The 21,429-nt window shown below is 54.9% G+C and overlaps 1 protein-coding gene across 2 annotated transcripts; it reads right to left on the bottom strand.

Moving 5' to 3' along the window:
* Positions 1 to 242: 242 nt before the first annotated feature.
* On the bottom strand, positions 243 to 21,198 carry LOC100223308 (proton-coupled amino acid transporter 1). Of its 2 annotated transcripts, none has more exons than XM_030283733.4 (11): positions 21,063 to 21,198; positions 16,784 to 16,931; positions 16,004 to 16,094; positions 15,336 to 15,424; positions 15,016 to 15,111; positions 14,206 to 14,290; positions 11,929 to 12,147; positions 11,592 to 11,690; positions 10,018 to 10,184; positions 5,705 to 5,874; positions 243 to 3,013 (listed from the first exon to the last, which is right to left on the bottom strand). In XM_030283733.4, the coding sequence occupies exons 2-11, from the start codon at positions 16,924 to 16,926 to the stop codon at positions 2,745 to 2,747; spliced, it is 1,428 nt and encodes a 475-aa protein (XP_030139593.4). In that variant the 5' UTR covers positions 16,927 to 16,931; positions 21,063 to 21,198; the 3' UTR covers positions 243 to 2,744. The 2 variants fall into 2 exon arrangements, with proteins under 2 accessions (XP_030139593.4, XP_072791231.1); XM_072935130.1 differs by having other exon boundaries at positions 14,171 to 14,290; positions 21,063 to 21,115.
* Positions 21,199 to 21,429: the final 231 nt, after the last annotated feature.

Raw genomic sequence — 21,429 nt, 5'->3', positions numbered from 1 at the left:
AAAACCCAGCCCTACAAGCTCATAAGCTCTGCCTACAACCTACTTGCACAAATGAGGTCAAAAGAAAAATTAAATTTTCCAAGCAGCAAAGCTGGAACACTTATTTGAAACACTCACTAGGAGGGGAAATCCTGTATGCTGTGTGGGGATGGGAGCAGCACAGGATGGGATCCTGGCTGCCTGCTGGGCTCCATATCACCTGCTCTCACTTCTTTTGGAACTAAAATCCACACTTCACACTCTTTACACATAAAAAATAGATTAAATTTATTGATTAAAGTAAGATACATGATTGAGGTGCAGCACCAGCTCTCCCACTGGGCAGGCACCTGTGCTGTACACTGACAATATCCATAGGCACGAGACGTGGACGTGACCATTGCTATATTTACACAGACTAGATTCTTGATAACTGAGCAGCCTACAATACACAAATGTCAAGTTTTCGTGTCCATCGGGTCCTGCACCAGCTCCCCCTGGCTCAGCAGAGCCCCTCACACCACACGTGTCACCAGCACAAGTTGCACAAGTTGCTTCAAACAACCCTGCTCACCCCAGTGAAAGGGAAGAGCTGCAAGACCCATTTAATGCTTCTGTGATATCCCAGCCCCCTTGAAATGAGGTCTTCACTGCTGCTTGCAAAGTGAGTCTGGATGCCAGAGCCTCATCAGCAAACCCACTGATGCCCAGTGCCAGGCTGGGGACATGCCCTGGCACACAGCTGCCCCTAAAATGTGGCCAGCCTTCTTGAGTGCACTACTAGCAGGGAAAGGGAAGCATCACATCCCTGCTCCTCACAGCACTCCCTCCTCTGCTCGACAGTTCTGACTCAAATCCAACCCCAGGGGCCATGCTGGGGTCAGTACACATGAATATTGCACTTGAACCGCCTGTGTCATGTCCTGGAGCCCCTCCCCAGCCCTGGGTGTTTCCCCTCTATCCCCATGGTGCCCTCCAGAGGGAGGATTTGAGTTAAAGCTTTGCTCTGCTCCTGACCAAGCGATGCTAGTCATGCCAAAACCTTGCCCAGCACAGCCTTGGACGAGACGAGGTGAGCCCCAAGAGAGGCACAGAGCAGAAGAGGGGCTGGAAAGGGGCAGGGACATGGCACAAACCCACCCCACACCTGGCCATGGGTCCACGTACCGGCATGTGGCAGCCAGGACTGCAGCAAAGGGGCACAGTGCAGACACCAGCAGCACCCAGGGAGAGGCAGGCTGCAGGGACACTGCTGCACACAGCCTTCTCCTCACAGAACCCGGCCAAACACCGAAAATAACCACACACCTCACCCTCCACCAAAGATGGCAACACAGCCCACTGCTGCTGTACTCAGCCTCCTTTCCCATCACCAGCACCTCCAGGGAGACATGGCTGCAGTGGGATGAGGGGTGAAGGCTCTCTAGAGAGACCTGGCATTTGGGAGATGCTGTGTTAGCAGGCAAGAGTTCAACCTGTCCTGTGGAGGATGCATTTGCTCCCTTGTATTAAAAAAGTAGAATCCAGCAGAAAGGCAAGGAAAATCTCTAGGGAGGAAGCTGGGCTCTCAGAGAAAGGAAAGCAGCAGCACCACAGGACCATCCCCACCAGGCACAACATGCACCAGCCACAACAAAAGAAGCAAGAGGAGCACAGGGAGAAGTGCCAGGGAGCTGCATCCTACAGGAGGAGAGGAGCTGGGCGAAAGCAGAGGATGCAGAGGGAGTAAAACCAGGAGAGGAAGGGTTAAAACCAGAACTATTATGGAGTTTTTGTGTGCGATTTGACATTCACTATCAGCCTGCAGATGCAGGCGGAGCGTGCCAGGGCCAGCTCAGGCACTGTAAACAAGATGATGTATTTTTGTGGTGTGTGGGCAGCATGTGGTGACCCCTGGGGACACTCCACGCCACCCAAAGGGGACCAGCTCAGCCCCTTGTTATGGCAGAGCCTGTTTGTTCCCCACACACCTCGGTTCTGTAAAGCTTCTGAAAGCCAAGCATTGGGTTGTGTGCTGGATGGGGATAAAGAAGTGTCACTACTGAAAGTGTGGGCCAGGGTCACAAACGCTCCCAGGCCAGGGAGGTGCCATGCCCAGTGCCCAGCTCCAGGGCCTGCTCAGACTTCCTGCTCAAGGCAGCTGGAAACAGAGCTGAAGCACTGCAGGAGCCAGTGCCCACAGATGGGGACCCCACTGAGAGAGCTATGGGGCCCAGCACGCTCCACACCTCAGGCTCTGCCCACCCTCCCCACAAGGCCAAGGTGAGGAGGGAGCTCCACACTCTCTAACCTGAGCTGAGGTTTGTCTGTTGCTGTAAAAATAAAGTGCTCAGGGAAAAAAAAAAAAAATCAAACTGGCACAAAAAAGAATAGTAGTCCCTGTTCCCCGCCCTGACTGAAGGGACAGGGGAAATATGGAAAGGTTGGGATTTTAAAAAATAATAAAATAAAATAAAATAAAATCTACATCCCTGGGATTCCTCACCTCCCAAAGTGCCTATTTACAGAGGAACTGTTTTGCTCTACCACCTGCCCTAAGAGCCCCCAGGGAAGGCACTGCCCCAGCCTGGATCCCACCTTCCAGACGGAGCCCAGGGCAGGACCTGCGGCAGCTGGTGGGCGCAGTGCTGGGCAGCCCCGTCCCCTCACAGACCAAACCCTCCAGGCTCCCCAAGAGCAGAGGGGAGGCCGTTCCCAGGAGAGCAGTGCCGGTGTCCATGCACCCCCAGCTCAGCACCCAGAGGGGCAGCGGGGCGAGGGGGTGGTCACTGCACCAGGACAGTGGTGGCGTTCACCACGGCGGCCGCGGGTGCCACCAGCTCCACCAGCGCCTCGTAGGTGCCCACCACGAAGCCCACGAAGCCGAAGAGGCTGATGGTGATGTCCTTGGCAATGACGAGGGGGTGCATGCCCTCGGAGTAGTAGGTGGCAATCTCCAGCAGCGGGGGGAAGATGAGAGCCAGGGCGCTGCTGCTGATGGAGCCCACCAGGGAGATGACGAGGTCCAGGCGCGGGATGAGGATGGCCAGCACGCCTGCAGGAAGAACGGACACCGCATCAGTGCTGCCACCTCCCAGATGGCAGAGAGGCTCCTCCCCGTGTCCAAAACCCCACCCAGGGATGCCAATGCTGACTCACACCTCTGCCCTCCTCCCTGACAGAAGACAAGGCTGCACGTTTTTACAGCAACTCCTCCCCAAGAAGCAATTAAGCTGTTAAATTAACAAGCCTTTTTGTCGCCCTGGGCGCCACCAGAGCGAGCTGCAGGGCTGAGCAGGATGGGTGCGCCAGCATTCCCGACCCCCCGTGTGAGCCAGCACCCCTGCTCCCCACACCTGGGGAGCCAAAAAGCCTCAGAAACCCCATAAAAGCAGGAGAAGGGAAGAAAAAGGCATCTCCCCCCACCCTAAATCAATCCGTGTGGTTTGCGTGTGTTTAGAGCTGCTCCAGCAGCAGCACGCCCACGGCACAGCCCGGGGGAGAACATTTGTTAGGTGAAAACTGCAGCCAAGGAAAATCCCCCTGGGAGACTCCTGACAGCTTGAGCTTAGCAGTGTGAGCTTCGGGATATTCCTGCATGGCACCAGGAGGGGACAGAGGGATGTCACCAGAGCTCTGCACAACACAAGAGAACCCTCTGCAAGCACAGCGGACTTCAGTGCTTAATCAGTGACCTAGAGAAATAAATTGGTTTATTGCTTTGAAAGCTTTTCTGCTTAGAAACAGGAGACACCCAGAGCCACGTCAGGTGCAGCCCCTGTGGAGAAGGGACAGCTCAGAGCTCCTTACTGGGGGATTTTTTCTTTCCCTGGTCATCAGCTACAGGCAAGAGAGGCTGTTGGAGCCTCCCTAAGCCAAAGATCACCCATGAAACTGCAGAAGGAGGAAATTTTGGGAGACTGACTGTGCTAACACTGCATCACTGCTGTCATCTGGATAAGCCTAGAGATAAACCATCCCTTCACCAAGGGAAACAGCAACAAAGGTCCTGAGCCAGTTTATCCTGGTGCTCAACCTTGAACAGAGCCAAAGGACTCTGCTGCAAGCAGCATCCCTGCTCCAGCAGCCTCTGAGGAGAGCCGAGCAGCTCCCCTCCAAGAGCATCCTCAGCCCACCCCACACTGCTTTTGGACTCAAAAGTAAACAAAATTATTAACTCCCCTCTAAAACAAGCAGATTTGAAGCACCAGCTGCAGCCTCCAGCCTCCGGGGAAACGGTCTGATTTCTGCAGGTATTAATTCAAAGGGGTTTTAAGCATACTGGTTTTGAAGTTTGAGCTTGAAAGACACCCATACACCAGACTGCATCCTCTCTTTGGGAGCCAAAGCCCGGGTGGGGGCTTGTTGTTCGGCCACACAATGATCCAATGAATATTCATGCAACCCCCCTAATGCTTTTATCCTCAGCAGGAGCCACAGAGATCCCTTACATGGAAGGGTGAGGGGAGGAGGTATAAAGGAACCTGCATCCTTCCACGAACACCTCTGCTGCCTCCCTACCCCTACATAGGAGGGTACAGGTGATGCCTAAAGCCATCCCATCTCTCCAAGCCTTCACTTCCACAGCTTGGCACAGTCCAACACCCTCCAGGAGAGGCTCCAACCCCACAAGCAAGTTCCAAGTTCACCCACAGCACAAGGGTGGCCAGTGGATATCACCCAACAAGGCAGGATTTCATCCCTGCACCCTCTGAGGACATCAAGGCTTCAGGAACTCAGCACAGAGATGGGCCTTGCCCACCTCTGTTGATGCAGCGCTTCTGGGCTTTCACTAGTGAGAGGCACAAACAGCAGCTCCACCACCCCTGAGTTAGCTCCATGCTCCTCTCAAACCCAAACCAAAGGCAGCTGGGAGGCAGGGCCAGCTCCCTGATGCTCAGCTCTGGTGCATCAGCAGCATCAAGCCATGGAGCAAAGCTCCATTTCAGCAGGGGACGCCAGGGAGCTCAGCCAAGCATCTCAGCTGTGCTGACTACAGCAAGCATTTCATCTTCAGGAATCAAAGACAGCCAGAATCATACTGCCTGATTCGCTCCACACCTTTCCCAAAGGTCCACCAGGCTTGAGCCAGGAGCCTGTTCCAGCAAAACCTCACTACAGGCACCACACAGCATGAAGGGAAGGGACCCTGTGGGGCTGCTCCAGGCACACCTGCCCAGCAGCAGACTCTACACTGCAGCACACCAGAGCTCTGGTTATGGGTCACCTACCCCTGTCAGCTGTCACCTGCTGTGCTCTGTGCTGCAATGAGTGTGTGGCACAAGAACAGCCCATCCCTCACACTCAGTGACTCCTCTGCAGTTGTGTCCCCATCACACAGGCACGAGGAGCCTGGCTGCACACTGCCTACAGAAAACAGCCTCCAGGGAGGCTGCCCTGGCACTGAACCCTGTGCTGGGTGTTTCATGCAAACCCTGGTGGGACTCAGCGTCCCACAGACTGCCATCCCCAGGCTGAGGCTCCATGGGGGTCTGCCACTTCTAAACAATGCAGTTTACTACTCCTCCACTGAGAAGACTGGTCCCATACAGAGGGGGCAAAGGACCACTGCTGCTGCTCCTTGGAGGCCATTTGACACACTGGTTTGTATTAGCCAGGCCCAGGACTACCAGCTGTGAGGGTCTGACCAGCAGGGTCAGAGGTGCTGGGGCGAGGGGTGCAGGCTCAGTGGGAAGGAGGTGCCACAGCACTGTAGGGAAAGTCAGACAGGGAGGTTTGTACTCACAGGTCACACAGACCAGGGCCACCCTGAGGAGCAGGTTGACCAGCCAGCCCCAGCGCTCCGACACCCGGGCCACCAGGGGAGGGATGATGATCTCGGCAGGCACGTAGAACTGCACGGCGTAGGTGAAGAAAATCCCGAAGGAGAAGAGCAGCTTGACAGCTTGGTACAGCCTGCAGAGGACAAGGACACAGTGAGACAGGCTCTTGCTCCAGCCCCTGCAACATCAACAGCAGAAAACAGAAGGGGAATGCTCTGCAAGGACTTTTGTGAGCTGGAGGTCTCAATGCCTGAACACTCTTAGAAAATTAGGGGTGATGCAATTAATTCACAGAGACCTTCACTGAGCAAGAGACAGCAAAGACACGTATCAGCTGCAGCCATGACTCCAGCTACTGCTTGGCTTCTGAGGAGAGGGAAAAGGACAGCACTGCTGGGATAAGTCTGGGCTTCCACACAGAGTGAACATTACAATGTTCAAAAAGCAAAGAGAACAGGCAACTCAGCCTCCTCCATCAAATAGAAAAGAGCAGCTATTTTTGGAGTGCTGCATGATACATGTTTGGGGGGAAGAGAGTTAAAAGAGCAGTTTGAGCTGAGCAGAAGGACGGCAGAGTGCAGACAGGCTGTAAACAGCATTTTGGGCTCACCCCAATCAAAGCCCACAGTGGCCCAGCTCCTGCAGTGATACAGTGTGGCTGCAGCAGAGAGCCCACCACAAGTGACCAAAAGGCACCTCCCACCCCATCTCTGCCCTCAGCTTCCCAGCAGCAGAAAAAGCCTCTCCAAAAGAGAAGTAACATCTGGTTATCTCTCATATGGTCCTAACCCTTCCCCAGCTCAAGACACACTAACCAAGCAGGAAACATGGGTCCTGGCCATACCACTGGGGTAACTATGGGGTGGATCCAAGCTGAGGAATGTGTCTGGCTCCTGCCTTCCCTCTACCTTCTTTGGGCCTGTGCCCTTCTGTATGCTGGGTCCCAGCATCCACCTTCTACAACAGCCTTAAATCAGAGAAATCCAAGAATTCCCATGCAAAACGGCTTTGAACACTAGTGGCAGAGTCTGGTAGAGTCAAACATTTCCCACAGATGGAGTTAGGGATCACCAAAGTGAATGGAATGTCACACAAGTCTATGGGACCAGATGTATTCAAGGCTGTGGCCAACAGGAGCCTGAAGCCACCTTATCATCTTCAAAAGAGCAGGGTGCTCAGGGAGAGGTCCTGCTGCCTTGGGAGAAGAATTATATCCACCTTCAAGAAGGATGAGGGAAGGCACAGGCTAATCAGCCTCACCTCAATCCCCAGAAGAATATGGGTTAAGTCCTCCTGGTATCTATGTCCAGGCACATACTGGTCAGTAAACAGACAGCAGGGATTTGCCAATAGGTAATCATGGAAATATCCTCAGCAGTGACCTGGATGAGCTTTCAGTGACCCAGAGCACATTCTCATCAAATTCCAAGCAAGATCAAATTGGAGGAAATGGCTGACACAGCTTGGAGCAACAACATGATGTCACAAGGAAAGCTCAAGTGCAAACACAAATTCCCACACATGTGAAGGGCTGGGGCCAGGAGAACAGGACCTGGGGGTCTTGGTGGGCAGCAGACAACATGAGCCAGTAGCAGGACCCTGCAGTGACAAAGGACAATCACAAAGCAGGCTGTGTTAGCAAAAGCACAGCCAGGAGGTTAAGGACAGGGATCAAGGATTATTTTCTTGTTTGGGGCTTGTGCATCTTGAGTATTTTGTCCAGCCCCAATACTCCCAGGACAGGAGACTGACTTACTCTGCAGAGCAAGTTGAGTGCAGGCTACTAAGATGGTTGGGGCTGGAGCATGATGTACAAAAAAGAGGCTGCATTCAGCATGATGAGAAAGTTAAAAAGGGATGTTATAAATGTCTTCAGCTGCCTAATAGGAGGGCATGGAGGAGAGAGTAACAGCTCTTCTTGGAGTTGCACAGAAGAACCAGGTTCAATGGGACAGAGCTGCATCTCCAAAGGATGGTGAAGGGCCAGAAGAAGGGCCTGGATTGGTAGGGAATCACTGTGCTTACTGATACTCAACTTAAGCTGGCCCTTCTGTGAGCACATGAGAGGACCCAGTGATCCCATGGTGTCCTCTCCAGCCTGAATTACTCTGAGGTTCCAGAGGCAAACTGAACACAAAGTAATCTCCAGAGTCCAGAGTGCGCCCGTGCAGCCACACGTGTGCACAGGGGCCTTGAGCCACCGACCCATGGCTTGTATATCTTATCACTGCATTCCCAAAAAAGGGATCCCATAAAAGCCATAAAGTGCTCCAGGGCAATCCAAGATTAATAGTTGTTATTAAAAAAAGTACAGCAGAAGGCTGTGTACCTGTCCTGCTCAGGTCAGGAACCATGACAACAAGATCAAAGGGCATTTTAAATACCAAGAAGAGGAAGAATTCAAGCATTAGCCTAGATCCACAGAAAACACAGGCCCATGCAGGGCCTTGGAGAGGCACTCTGCCAACCACAGCAACGCCTGCTTCAGCCAGATTGCCCTGCCAGGCCATCCCAAAAGGCTGCAAGAAGTGAAATACTCTCCTGGGACCATAAGCGCTGTCATTACCTTCAACTGGCCACACACAACCCAACAGCTTCCCCCTCATCGCAGCATTTCTTCACCCTTCACACAGTGCAGTGAGGCAACCCTTCCTAGGAGGCAAGGAGGGATTTCTGCACAGCATCACCATATTTTGGACACTGTGGTTAGATCTGGGCACTGGGAACTGACACACTCCTCATTTGAGGAAGCTGTGGTTTCAGAGAAACGAGACTGGAGAAGTCCTTAGTCACCCTGTAACTCAACGATTCCTGAACCGCTCACCAAATCTGCTCCAGAGACCTCCAGGCAATGGCTACAGCTAAGGAAGGCTGCAGCACCTCCACCACAACCTTTGCCTTGCCTCCCAGGCTGCAGGCAAACCCCGTGGCTTCTCACCCACAGCCCTTGTGACCAGCTCCTACAGCCCAGCCTTTTACTGCTAGGAAGAAAACCCACGGGCGAGGCAGGATGGGAAAGACTTTCATTTCAAGAGAAGTCTTCACCCAACACCTGTGGTTTAATCCACAGGAGTGATAGTGAAGCCTTTATCTCAACCATCACAGCCCTTACTTGAGATAACCCATTTCCAAGTCCAACAACCACTGCCAAGAGGCAACATGCATGAACATCGAGGTGCCCTGCATGTCAAGTGACAAGGACCACAACACACCTTCCTTGCAGCTGGCCTGCCACGTGCCCAGGCTTCCCCAAACACTGCTTCCAAAGGGCTACTCTCTTCTCACTACCCAAAACCCTATGGCTACTTATAGAAAAGTAACTTTAGAATAGTTCACTTTCAGAAAAGTAGCTTACTTTTACAAAAGACAGAAGGTGTGGATACTTTAGCAACATGGATTTGCACTCTTCTCTCTGTAGCTTAGCAGGTCATAGTAATCCCATTCTAAGGACCTGTTCTAAGGGAGTATCATTCTTCAGGGCAAACAGAGCTGAGATTCCCTGCAGAAGCTCCTTTACAGCATTTCAGGTCAGCAGATATCATTGCAGGCTGTGGCATGCAGAGCCCAAACCTGGAAATTACCTGCTTTCCACCTTAAGGAGAAATAGCATCACACCCCCTATACACTGTACTTCAGTTTACTGAGCAGAGGGATTCAACCTCCTGCGCTTGGCATGGTGGGATTCAGACTTTCTACCACACAGGCACATCCTTCCCCCAGCCCCATCCCTCCTCACTGAGAGCAGGGACCTGGCAGAGCTCCCAGCGCCTGCAGGGGACAAGAAAAGGCTCTTGGCAGGAGCAGGATCTGCTACCACACCAACACCAACATCCAGCAGTGCAGTCACTACACAGACCCAGCATGAATGAACATCCATGCACTCAAACTGAAAAGAAACCCACACAGCAATAGTTAAAGCAAAACCAGGCTCTATTTTTGTCAAATCTTTGCTGTCTCCAGAGCCCCAGCTGTGCAGCTCTACAAGGACAAGAGATGCACCTACCCAGGCAGGGACCACCAGGGACCCTGATGAAGCAGCCTGAGCTCCAAGACACTACAGCAAGAGCTCAGACGCCACAGCAACAAGCCTCTTCCAGCACACACATCTGACAATCCTTGCCAAACTCCTTGAAGTTTGCCTATGACACAGTTCCTCAAGCTTCCTCAAGCTCAGCCAGATTAGTTCCCATAAGGAGTGAGGTCCCCCTCTCCCACCTGCCTATCTGGGCCTCTCATTGCACACCCCCTAGTCCTTCCAGTGCCCACAGGGACTCACCAGCAGTTGGGCAGGTTGAGTGTGATGCTGGCCTGGATGTCTGTCCCAAAGCGCAGGTAGCCCAGGACACTCAGGCTGATGTACAGGATGGTGACAATGGTCATCCCCACGTAGAGGATGACTGGGAACTGACGGGGGTTCTTCATCTTGTTTTCCAGAGGCAGCACCTGAGAGAAGAGGAGGAGGAAGATGACAGAGCAGCAGGTTGCCCATTCCTCTATACCCCGAGCAGCAAAAAGCAGGAGGGGCAGCCCCATGGTCAAACACAGCCCACCACACCAGGGGATGGGATAGTCCCACATGGAGCCTGGAGAATCCAGCTGAGAAAAAAACTATACTGGAGATCTGATTTCTGTGCTCCCCCTGGAGCATAGCAACTCTCCAACAGATCATTCACACCCTTGTCTTAAAGACAGGACCTGCTCCCTGCCCTTGGCAGGAGCTGTGCCCAGATGTGCTGGGTCTTGGGGCAATGCCAACCACCCCATACTTTGGGTGCATTACGCTCTGCACCCCAAAACAGCACAGCCATGCCCACAATTTTACACCATCCTATCTTCCCCAGCAAATTCTGGAAAGACCAAGACACTCTCCTCTGCTATCAAGTTTGTCTGGACAGATTTCAACCAGGCAGGACAATAAAAAGAGCAAGAAGAAGTAATTCTCCCACCTCTATACTACTGACACTAAATGTAGGCCTTCAGCAAACAATTTTATAGCTGTCCTTGGGAGTTGTTGATTTCGAGAGACAATGGCAGATCTGGTGAGGAGGCAGGACAAGAAAAACTTTTATTTGCTTCTTCACCTCCAAGTCATGCGAGGAAGAGAGCATTTGTGCCTCAGTGCTGGCAAGAACCCTCTGCCCAGGGCATAGCATTCAGCAAGCACTGCTCCTGTAATGGATCTGGCCCTCTCCAGCCCTGTGTTTACACAGCCAGCTTATATTAAGAGATGAAAACATTTTTTCCTCCTTTGAAGGGAGCTCCCGGAAACAACCCACAACATCTTAGGGAGTAATTAAGCTCTCCACCCACCCACCCAGCTTTTTTCACAGACACAGTTGTCTATTTACAGCATCTTGCATGAGAGGCCCATTTGCATGGGCAGGCTGGGGCCACGCAGCTGCCAAAGGGAGACCTCGGTGCCCCCGCAGCAGGGTGGGAAGGGAAGGATCACATCTTTTAATGCCACACTTTTTGGCCTCCCATTTAGGCAACTTCAGGATCCAGCCTGGTAACAAGACTCAGGACAATTCCTCATCTGCAGGTCAGCCAGCAGAGCCCAAGGCAGAGGTTGGTGTGATTCCCAATCTACTGCCAGATAAAGCCACCTCTAAAGCAGCAACCACCCTCCTGAGGTTTGGAGCATGTGCTCCTCCAGCCTCAGATGGAAGCACCAGAGTTTGACCCAGGAGATAGCCTGGAGCTAAAGCTAACAGCATCATCCAGAATTTGGGCTATTGTCAGAGAAGTTCAGCTGCAACTGCAGCTGCAAAGCAGAGCAGATGCTGCAGCAAGTCCGAGCAGGGCTGAGCCTCCTGTGCAGCAGCCCCACTGCCACATGCCCAGACTTACCACGCCAATGCCTTCAAAAGCAAAGATTGCAGTGCCAAAGAACAGAGGGTAGGTCTTCCAGGCTGCTGCTAGAGGCAGGTTTCTGGGATCAGGAATATCCTGGAAAAAAGCCCATGCAGAGTTCAGACACAGGGAGGACGGGGAAGACCTGGCCTGTTCCCATCACTCCTGTCACAGCCCCATGCTGCAAGGAAAGCCCTGCAGAGCAGAGGGAACCATCATGCCTACAGGAACAAGCAATACCCCACAGCATCCAAATACCCCATTGCCAAGCTCCCTCCACCTGCCAAAACATGGGACAGCACAGAAATGAGAGAGGGGAGCCATACACACGTACCCTGACGATGTACTGGTAGATCACTACAAGACTGACAAGCATGGCCACATTGGCCAGCATGGAGAAGATGGACAGGACCTTGAGGTTCTGGATAAACGTGAGCAGCACCACAAAAGGCAGGATGGAAAGCATGTACAGGCGGGAGTCCATGGTGGGGGTCATCACCACCGTCCTGTTTGAGCTGCAGTCATTGGTGGTCCCGTTTGCAGCAGACACAACCTGGGGAAGCACAGGAAGCCCTGGTGAACCACATCACACAGGTCTAAAAGCCACAGATCTTAGCAGCCCATCCCAGGTGAGTCAGAGTACCCCAAGAGCTCACTTCAAGCACAGCTAGCTGATTAAAAGCAAACCAACACATGTTTTCAGACAGCTCTGAAGCAAATCCCTATTATCTTGCAGGGGGCAGAGGTGGGACTGGCTGTGGCACCTGAACCAGGACAGCAAATCCTGCCCAAGCCCAGGTACCCTGAGCAGGGGGACTCAGCAGCCAGACACACAGAGGGCAGAAAGCACAGGCTGCATGTTTACACTGCCCACGAGGTCAGCTGAGAAGAGAGGAAAGAAGCACTAAGTGCTATTTCCAAAGGTATCCTTTTCCTCTTGTTGCACCGAGTTCTAACCCAAATCCCACAGTCCTTCAGTTACCCAGCGCCCCGTTCACAGGCAAGGACATCTGGAAACTACTGCTGGCTCCCAAGTTCACTTTCTTCATGACAAACCATTCTTTCCTTGGGGTCTTTCATTCCAATGACACTCCAGACCTTTTGCTCACTTCTAGAGGTAGCTCAGGCCCAGCAACCAGGTGGCTGAGCCATTCCTCACAAGAGCATGGGCTCACTGAATCACCAATACAGCCATGACCAAGCAGGCTCAGGTACCAGGTCCTGTCCAGTCCCTGAAGCAAAGAGCAGTCTCCAAACTGATTCAACCTACTCCAGAGCAAGTCTTGCCCCAGAGGAGAGACTGAAGAACTCTGTGTAAACCAGTATCCTCTGTGGAAGAGGGCAGTACAGGGCCACACATCCATGGGACAGTGCTGCTCAAGCCCCAGCCTGCCTTGCCTCTTCATGGCTTGCTCCAAAGCTGTTTTCCAAACCAAAGCCCTGCCCAACACAGTGGCACCTCGCCCAAGGTACCACCTGCACCATGACTCTCCACCGAACATGCTATTCCTCACCACAAAAAGAAACAAGCAACACTCCCCTCTCCCCACCCAAAAAAATTCCAAAGCCAAGGGGTTTCCCACCTGTGACCAAAAAACTGGTGTGGATTTGCAGGTTTTTGCAAATTTCCCCTGAGGCTTGAGACAGCCTTCAGTCTTTGCTGTGAGGGGCTGAGGAGAAAGAAGCCCACCTTGAAGTGGGGCAGGGCACTGTTCCCAGGGGTGGGGGCCAGCAGCAGCCTGGCCCCTGTACACACCCTGGTCCCTCCTGCTCTCAGGGCTGGTGGATCACCAGTGTTGACCCATTGACTCCTCCTGCCAGCTCACACTGGGAATCTCCTCAGCTGCTGCTCCAGGAGCAGAGGAAGAGTCTCACCCTCCCTTGCTCCCCAGGAGCCCCCTCTGAAGTTGATGGCCACCACTGAAGAGCTGATGAAGGACACGGCCATGGTGGCAGTGACCAGACAACTGCTGCAAGAGCACAGCAGGAGCACATGGGGACAAAAAGGATGAGCAGTGCTGGGAGGCTGGAAATGGGGACTCTTTATTCCCAGTTTCTTACAGAACAAGAGCCAGCCAAGCAGTTCAGGGTTTCTGTTTATTTCCTCCTGAGGCCTGGCACGAAGAAACTCTTTCTCTAAAGATGTAATTAAGCTTCAGAGCCACAGGATGAGGAAAGAAACTGGAATGCAAACAGATCCAAGGAAGGGAGAAGAGAGGTTCACAGCAGGTCCTGGGACCCACACGTTACCACTGACACAAATAAACCAATTAACTGAGTGGGACAGGATAGAAAATGCACAGTCCCTCTGCTTTCATCCCTTTCTTGTTGTTCCCTCACAAAGGATGGCCCCACTTTTCCTGGGCAACACAGATACCTCCAGCACCTCTGCAAAATCACAAAGATTGTCAGGAAAACCTGCTCTGTTTGAACAGGAAAGCCAATCCTCCAAAGTATCTGGGTAGAGGAGTGGACTTTTCAGGGCAGCATATCCTACAGAAACCAGACCTTTGGGGGAAAACAGGGCACAGGACACAGGAGCTAAGAAAAACCCAAGCACCTTCATACCCTCTCACCTCCCCCCGGCTCATGAAGGAGGTGTAAGTCCAACCTGTTTCAGATTGTCTGCCAGAAATACAAAGTACACACAGCAGAAACCCAGCTGGGTGATGATCAGGAAAAGTCCCACTACACGCCTGGAAAGCAAAAGAAGAGCATTTGTCAGCCAGATCAGACAGAAATAAGAGCCCACTTGGGTTGCCTTGGGTGGCACTTGCAGAGCGCAGCAATGCTGCTGTCCCCAAGGTTGGGGTGTACAGATCAGAGCACACCCAGCTCACTTCTCTGTGATCAGCAGAGAGGACCTTCTCTCCACCCAGCCTCACAGATCTCAGGCTCTCCAGTCTCCCCATCCCACCCCTTCCACAGGGTCAGGACCAGCCTCGGGAGAAAAGTCTCCTTTTTGGGTTGAGCATCTCCAGTCTGCTGCTGAATTGTCAGAGCTGGAGACAACACTCCCTGGATACAGGAATAGGTGAATGCTCCCATCCCCTGACAGGCACTGATCTGTGTGATGCAATGTGGGTCACCCACAGGGCAGGGAGCAGCCACTGGACATGTTCCATGCCTAGCAAGATGGGCCAGCACTGGAAGATCCTATTAATCTCTTTGTTATGCTGTGGAAACTTAGCTATCCCACACATTTAGTATAAGTCACATCTGGCTGGGACAATACTGGATCAAAGACCTCAGCGTTACCCTCTGGGGGGCACTGAGCACTCAGGGCAGGTGAGCCAAACAGCATTTTATGTCACTTGTGCTTATCTGCTGACACAGCTCAGTGACCAGAGGCTCTTCTGTCCCAACTGCAGCACATGCTCGGCTCAAAGACAAGTCCCTGCCTGGGGGAGGGGAGCAGTACCTTCCCCAGATGGCATGTGTCCTCAGGCAGGCACTGGGAGTTGCCTCCAGCCCGTACATCACAGCTCCTCCATAGTCCAGGAACTGCTTCTGGAACCTGTCCAAAGAAGGGAGAAGGATCATCACATCAGCCCTGTCTGCTAGTTCCCAAGGCAAATAGTGACCAGGAAAACAGTTCCTGTGAAAAAGGAGAGAAGTTCCCAACTGAGGCTTTGGCATGGGCAACTTGCTGCTGAGGGGCTTCAGAAAAACCCCAGGGCTTTTTGGGCAAGAGGGAAGAACTGTAGGAGTTGCAGGGCTGAGAAGGGGAGTTGCTCTTACCTGTTGCAGAAGTGATGGGCACATTTGACCAGGATGCCCATGCAGTGCACAGCCACAACTCCCATCACCAGCAGGCTCAGAGGACCCAGCTGCAGGGAAGAGAGGGGGAAGGCTGCACTCTGATGGCCAAAGGCAGAGCTGCACCGTGCCTTCTCCTTCCAGACAAAACTCCACGGGCTGAGTGAGTGCAAACACTGCTGGAGGCTGAACCAGAGCTCTGGTGCAGCTCCCAGGAACCAGCCCCCCAGGACTGAATAACCTGACAGAGACACGAGCTTGGCAGGAATGATGCAAAATAAGCACGTTGGGGCAGTCTGGGTGTAGCAAAGCACTTCCAGAATTGTTTTCTAAACTATCTTGCACATCTTAATTATGCAGGTGATGAAGAAGTCATGACCTGGACACAGCGTCCTGCCTGACCCCAGCAGAGGAAACCACAGGACCAGCTCACACCAGGCAGCAACAATGCAGGAGCAGCAGAACAGTTTTGGCAGCAAAACAAAGCCAGAGAGCTTGGGATGCAAACATGTGCAAGTCACCAAACACTGAGAGGTGTCTGGGCAGGGACTCAAGCCCCACCACCCCCACCACTGGCTATGTGAGCTGCCCAGTGCCCCGGAGTCACTCTGCCCCACAAGCTCCAGCACAGCAGGGCTGAGCTGCCTTACCAGGATGCCAGCATTCTTCACAGCCAGAGGCAGCCCCAGCAGCCCTGTCCCAATATTCCCCTTCAGCAGATGGATCAGGGTCTGGTACCACCTAAGGGAGAGCAAATACAGAGGTCACTGTCAGCAAGTGCCCACACCCAGACTATACACTGCTATACAGGGTGCACAGCAGCTCTGAACTGCTGCAGGGAATGCATATGGAGGTCATGATCCTGTCCCCTGAACCCATCTCAACCAGATGAGACCAAGCTAGGTGGGAAAGCAAAGACTGGACAAACAGATTTTGGATGGGCATTCGTAAAACCAACTTCATGGCAAAACCCAGCATAAGCACAGCCCAGCACCAAGGAGCTGCACAAGGAAGTCTCTGAGTTGAAGGGATCAGTCTCTGGCAGGCAAAGACAGCATCCTCTGCACTCCTGGGCACAAGGAAGCCCCCAGAACATGGCTGGCTCTGAATCTGGGCATGCTGTTTGCTTGCTAGAGTTCCTCATCGGATGAAGGTGGAATGGGAAAATATTGGGAGAACCATCAATCACTGCCCACTGCCAGCGAGCCCAGCTTCACCAGAGAGCAAAGAGCTACACTGGGGTGGCTGCTCACTTGTTGCCAGCACCCCACAGATGCAGGACCACAGCTCTGCCCTCATCACCCTCGTGAGAACTCCCCATAAAACCACAGTTCCACCATCCTCTAGCAAAGTCAGCAGGCAGCAGGGAGCCACTTCCTCCGCCCTCCCCAGAGCCAGGCCAGCCCAGGAAAGAGGGAAACATCACTCACGTTGTCCCATTGGTCTCCCCAAAGCGCTGGTAGGACTCGGGGTGGGCAAAGCCATTCATGCCATCAGGAGGGCTGCCCTCCGGTGTGACATCTGTGGAGCTGTAGTCATTGTAGTCCTCGCTGCGGAGGCGCCGGGTGGACATGGTCCCTGTGGGGGCAGCAGCATTAGGGGTGCCCAGCTCAACAGCCCCATTCTCAGGCTTCTTGGGGTCAGCCATTGTGCAGAGAGACCGGCTGGTGCTGCCAGAGCAGCAAGGTCTGCTCCAGGGCTTTTATACAGCACATGCTCCCGCCCAAGCAATCACAGAGTTGGCATGTCCTAAGGTCAAAGGTGCATGGCACATTCCCGCTGGCTCTTCCTCCGGGCTCGTGCCCATGTTTTGGGCACACCCAGACAGAACGGGGTCAGGATCCTGCAGGCAGAGCCTGGATGTGACTCAATTCATGTCAGGCTCCGGAGCTGCGTACCCCTGCTCTGAGGGTGGTGAGTGTGACCCACAGGCAGTGCGGTAGGAGGGGACATGCTGGCACTGTGTCCCCTGCTCTGAGTGAGGGTGCTGAGTGTGACACCGCAGGCAGTGCGGTACGAGGGGACATGCTGGCACTGTGTCCCCTGCTCTGGCACTCAGGACTAGGGCTGTCAAATGGACGGGCCAGGAAAGTGTAACTGCTTTTAACTCGCACACAGTGTGCTGCAAGGGAACAGCTTGCTCCTGCCAGGGAAGGAAAAGTTTCCTAACTTCTCTTTTTTAGTTTTCCCTTTTATTTTTTCCTCATTGAAGACTTTTTATTAAAGAGAATTTTTACAAAAATTTATTATACTCCCATCAGAGAGGGGCACAGACCACGTGCTGACAGTGAAACACCTGCCCCAAAGGTTTCACTGCAAAGAAGGTGCCTATGGGGAAAAGAGGCTTCCCAGGATGAGGCACCTGCACAGCCTGGAGTTCTTGCTCCAACAGAAACTCCAACAGTGTTCAGCAAGCCAGGAGCACCAGCACAAGCCTCATCTAGGACACACACCTTTGTCTGGAAAACAGTCAGCTGGTTCAATTCCCACACATGCCACACCCAGCATCCCGAACACCCACTGGGAAGGAGCACCAGAGGCAGGGAAATTATGTGTAAGGCTCTTGCACCACAGACTGGTGACCCAGTCCCTGCCCCACGGCTCCTCTGGGCTGTCATGCCCCAGGCTTCACACCTGCCTCAGCAGTCCTGTGCTCCCCCATCCCACTCCCCAACACTGGTAAAGACCTGGGAGCAAGAGGAAGCAGCAGAGAAATGTTACTACTGAAAAAAACGGTCTTGTTTCCTGCTCTTCATGAACCCACCGAGTCATGCAAGCGCCTGCCAGATGCAACCTCAGCACAGACCAACACATGTGACTGTGTCGGGAACGCTCAGCCCGGGCACAGCACCCGGGTGCTGCTTCAGCCCCAGAGCACCCAGGCATCCCCCAGAGCACCACTCTGCAAACCTGGAGAGCTGCAACACTGGGAGGGTCCAGCCTGGCAATCAGAAGGGTAGCAGGGAGCAAGGGTTTTTCCTCAGGTCTGGATGCTCCAGATCCCAGGTGCTCTGGAGCAGTCATCCAGCCCACAACAGCAGTGCTGTATTTCCTGTGGCACCAGGCAGCAGCAGCAGGAAGCAGCAGCAGGAAGCAGCAGTGTGTCCCATGGAGTACCTGGCTCTGGAGCAGCAGTGGGGCTGGCTGGCTGGCTGGCTGGCACTCCAGAGCCAAAGGCAGCACATGCATCACTCCTGCCCAGCCTCCTCCCTCACAGCTGGGACACGTAATGGTGTCCTGAGCCGGCTCCGCCGCGGGCAGGGCGATCCGGCAGGCAGGGACCGGGAAGAGCGGCAGCAGGAGTTTACACAAGGAAAGCGTTAGAAGCTATTTGTCATCCGTGACAGGCCCAAGGGGCAGGAGAGAAACCTGGGAGGCTCTGCCAAACATCATGGGCTGGCAGAGGGCAAGGAGAGTGGGCAGAGGGGGTGCAGGGCTGGGTCGGGCATGGGCACCCTTCCCAAAAATGGCCCACAGAGCATCCAAAATACCCGAGAGCAGTGACTTCAAGATAAACACAACGTGCTGACATCACCCTGCCTGATCGCTCCCTGTGGATTTTTTTCCCTTTCAAGCAGGCCCATCTGCTTTCTGCTTTGAAGAGCCAGGGAAATGCATTCATGGTGACTTGCCTGCCTTGTGTCTGGATTAAAGGTTGCGTAGCAGCAGGGAGCGAGCACTCTGCTCTCCCACAACCAACAAGGAAAAGCTGCAAAACTTGTCTCATCCACACGACAAACATTTAAAACCAAAGCAAAATCCCACTACACCACTTCCTTGCCATTGGAAACAGCAAAGGCAGGAACATCTACATTCAGTTCCCACTTCAAACCCGACTCCTCAGCCACTTTCATGTGCTTTTTTGCCACCCACACACAAGAGCAATTTCATCCTATTAGGAAAGCTGAGGGGGGTAGTGACAGCAATTTGTCCCTTACAGTGATAGCGCCAAGCCAGAAGCCAAAAGCAAGATGTGACTTGCTGCTGACCCCGAGAGCTCTCCCCAGCTGAGCTGGGGCTGTGTGTAGATCAGGAAATCTTCCAGAAAAGTGAGCTTCACAGCAAAACTCATTGCCACTTCCCACCATGCATGTCAAATCCTCCATTTCCAAAGCACTACTTGTAATAGCCCACCTCAGCGTGACACAAGGGAGAGCCAGCGCTGCCAGATCCCCCTGCCCTGCCTGCAGGGAGTCCACAGACCAGCCCCTTCCCCAGGCCACCATGTCCACGCCAGCCTGACACCTCCAGTCACAGCATCAGTCCTCTTGTCCCTGTGCTACCCAGTGCTCCCACAGCTCCAAAGAATCCCCAGGTTCACCTTTCCAATGTTTCACAGCATAGCCCAGTGCCCACAGCCCAGCTTCTCCCCACACAGAGGCTGCTGGGCACAAACCCCACCAGACCACCCCAGCTCCCACAACAGCCAGGCTGTGCTGCCCAGCTCCCCTTGCCCCTCCACAGAGCAGCACAGCTGAAGCCTGCAGGGCCCTCTGCACCCTCCCAGTGCCACAGAGCATCCCACACCCTTCCCAGCACCTCACATCGGGGGCTGTGCCCCTGCACTGCGCAGCACGCCCGGACACTCCCAGAGGAGCCCCGCAGCATTCCTGCAGGGCATCGCCAGCACGCCCCGGCACACCCCTGTCAGCCTCCAGCACCCTGTCAGCCTCCAGCACCCCTGTCAGCCTCCAGCACCCTGTCAGCCTCCAGCACCCCCAGCACACCCCTGTCAGCCTCCAGCACCCTGTCAGCCTCCAGCACCCCTGTCAGCCTCCAGCACCCCTGTCAGCCTCCAGCACCCCCAGCACCCCTGTCAGCCTCCAGCACCCCTGTCAGCCTCCAGCACCCCCAGCACCCCTGTCAGCCTCCAGCACCCCCAGCACCCTGTCAGCCCCCCAGCACCCCTGTCAGCCTCCAGCACCCTGTCAGCCTCCAGCACCCTGTCAGCCTCCAGCACCCCTGTCAGCCTCCAGCACCCTGTCAGCCTCCAGCACCCTGTCAGCCTCCAGCACCCCTGTCAGCCTCCAGCACCCCATCAGCCTCCAGCACCCTCAGGCACCTCCAGCACCCCTGTCAGCCTCCAGCACCCCTGTCAGCCTCCAGCACCCCTGTCAGCCTCCAGCACCCTGTCAGCCTCCAGCACCCCTGTCAGCCTCCAGCACCCTCAGGCACCTCCAGCACCCTGTCAGCCCCCGGCACCCCTGTCAGCCCCCGGCACCCCTGTCAGCCCCCGGCACCCCTGTCAGCCTCCAGCACCCTGTCAGCCCCCGGCACCCCTGTCAGTCTCCAGCACCCTGTCAGCCTCCAGCACCTCTGTCAGCCCCCAGCACCCCGTCAGCCTCCAGCACCCTCAGGCACCCCCAGCACCCCTGTCAGCCCCCAGCACCCCGTCAGCCCCCAGCACCCCTGTCAGCCTCCAGCACCCCTGTCAGCCCCCAGCACCCCTGTCAGCCCCCGGCACCCCAGGCCCGGAGCACCCGCCCATGCACGGGGCTGCCAGCGGGGCCCCGGAGCCCCGAGTCCCGTCAGCGCGCCCGGGCTGCCCGAGCACCCACGCGGGACGGCGGCACTGCCGGGACCCCGCGCATCCACCGCGCCTCCCTGGGCAGGCCGCGGGCTGGCAGGCGGCTGGCAGCCCCCCTGTCCCTGTGCTGTCCTGTCCTGTCCCTGTCCTGTCCTGTCCCGGTCCCGGTCCCGGTCCCGCACCTCTCCGCCGCCCGCTCCGCCCGGCCCCGCCGGGCCCGCTCGCTCGGCCGCGCCGTCACGTGACCGCGGCTCAGCTGAGCGCCGCGCGTGCGCACGGGGAGCGCGGAGGGCGAGGGGCGGGGCCGGGCGGGGCCGCGCGCGGCGCCCCCTGGCGGCGGGCGGGGAGAGGGAACGGGAACGGGAACGGGAACGGGAGCGGGACAGGAACGGGAACGGGAACGGGAACGGGAACGGGAACGGGAACGGGACAGGAACGGGAACTGGAGCGGGAACGGGAACGGGAACGGGACAGGAACAGGAACGGGAGCGGGAACGGGAACGGGAACGGGAACGGGACAGGAACAGGAACGGGAACAGGAACTGGAGC

The sequence above is a fragment of the Taeniopygia guttata genome, chromosome 13, assembly GCF_048771995.1.
Source record: "Taeniopygia guttata chromosome 13, bTaeGut7.mat, whole genome shotgun sequence".
NCBI classification, from domain to species: domain Eukaryota; kingdom Metazoa; phylum Chordata; class Aves; order Passeriformes; family Estrildidae; genus Taeniopygia; species Taeniopygia guttata.
This window is presented reverse-complemented; position numbering and strand designations above follow the sequence as displayed.

Bases quoted from the DNA above. Each gene is read 5' to 3' on its own strand.
- LOC100223308 (XM_030283733.4), bottom strand. From the start codon at position 16,926: ATGTCCACCCGGCGCCTCCGCAGCGAGGACTACAATGACTACAGCTCC. The intron at 14,291-15,015 runs GTACTGCTCCCC...TTTGCTTTCCAG, and splicing joins ACACATGCCATCTGGGGAAG to GCGTGTAGTGGGACTTTTCC. The intron at 10,185-11,591 runs GTAAGTCTGGGC...CTCTTCTCTCAG, and splicing joins CTTTTGAAGGCATTGGCGTG to GTGCTGCCTCTGGAAAACAA.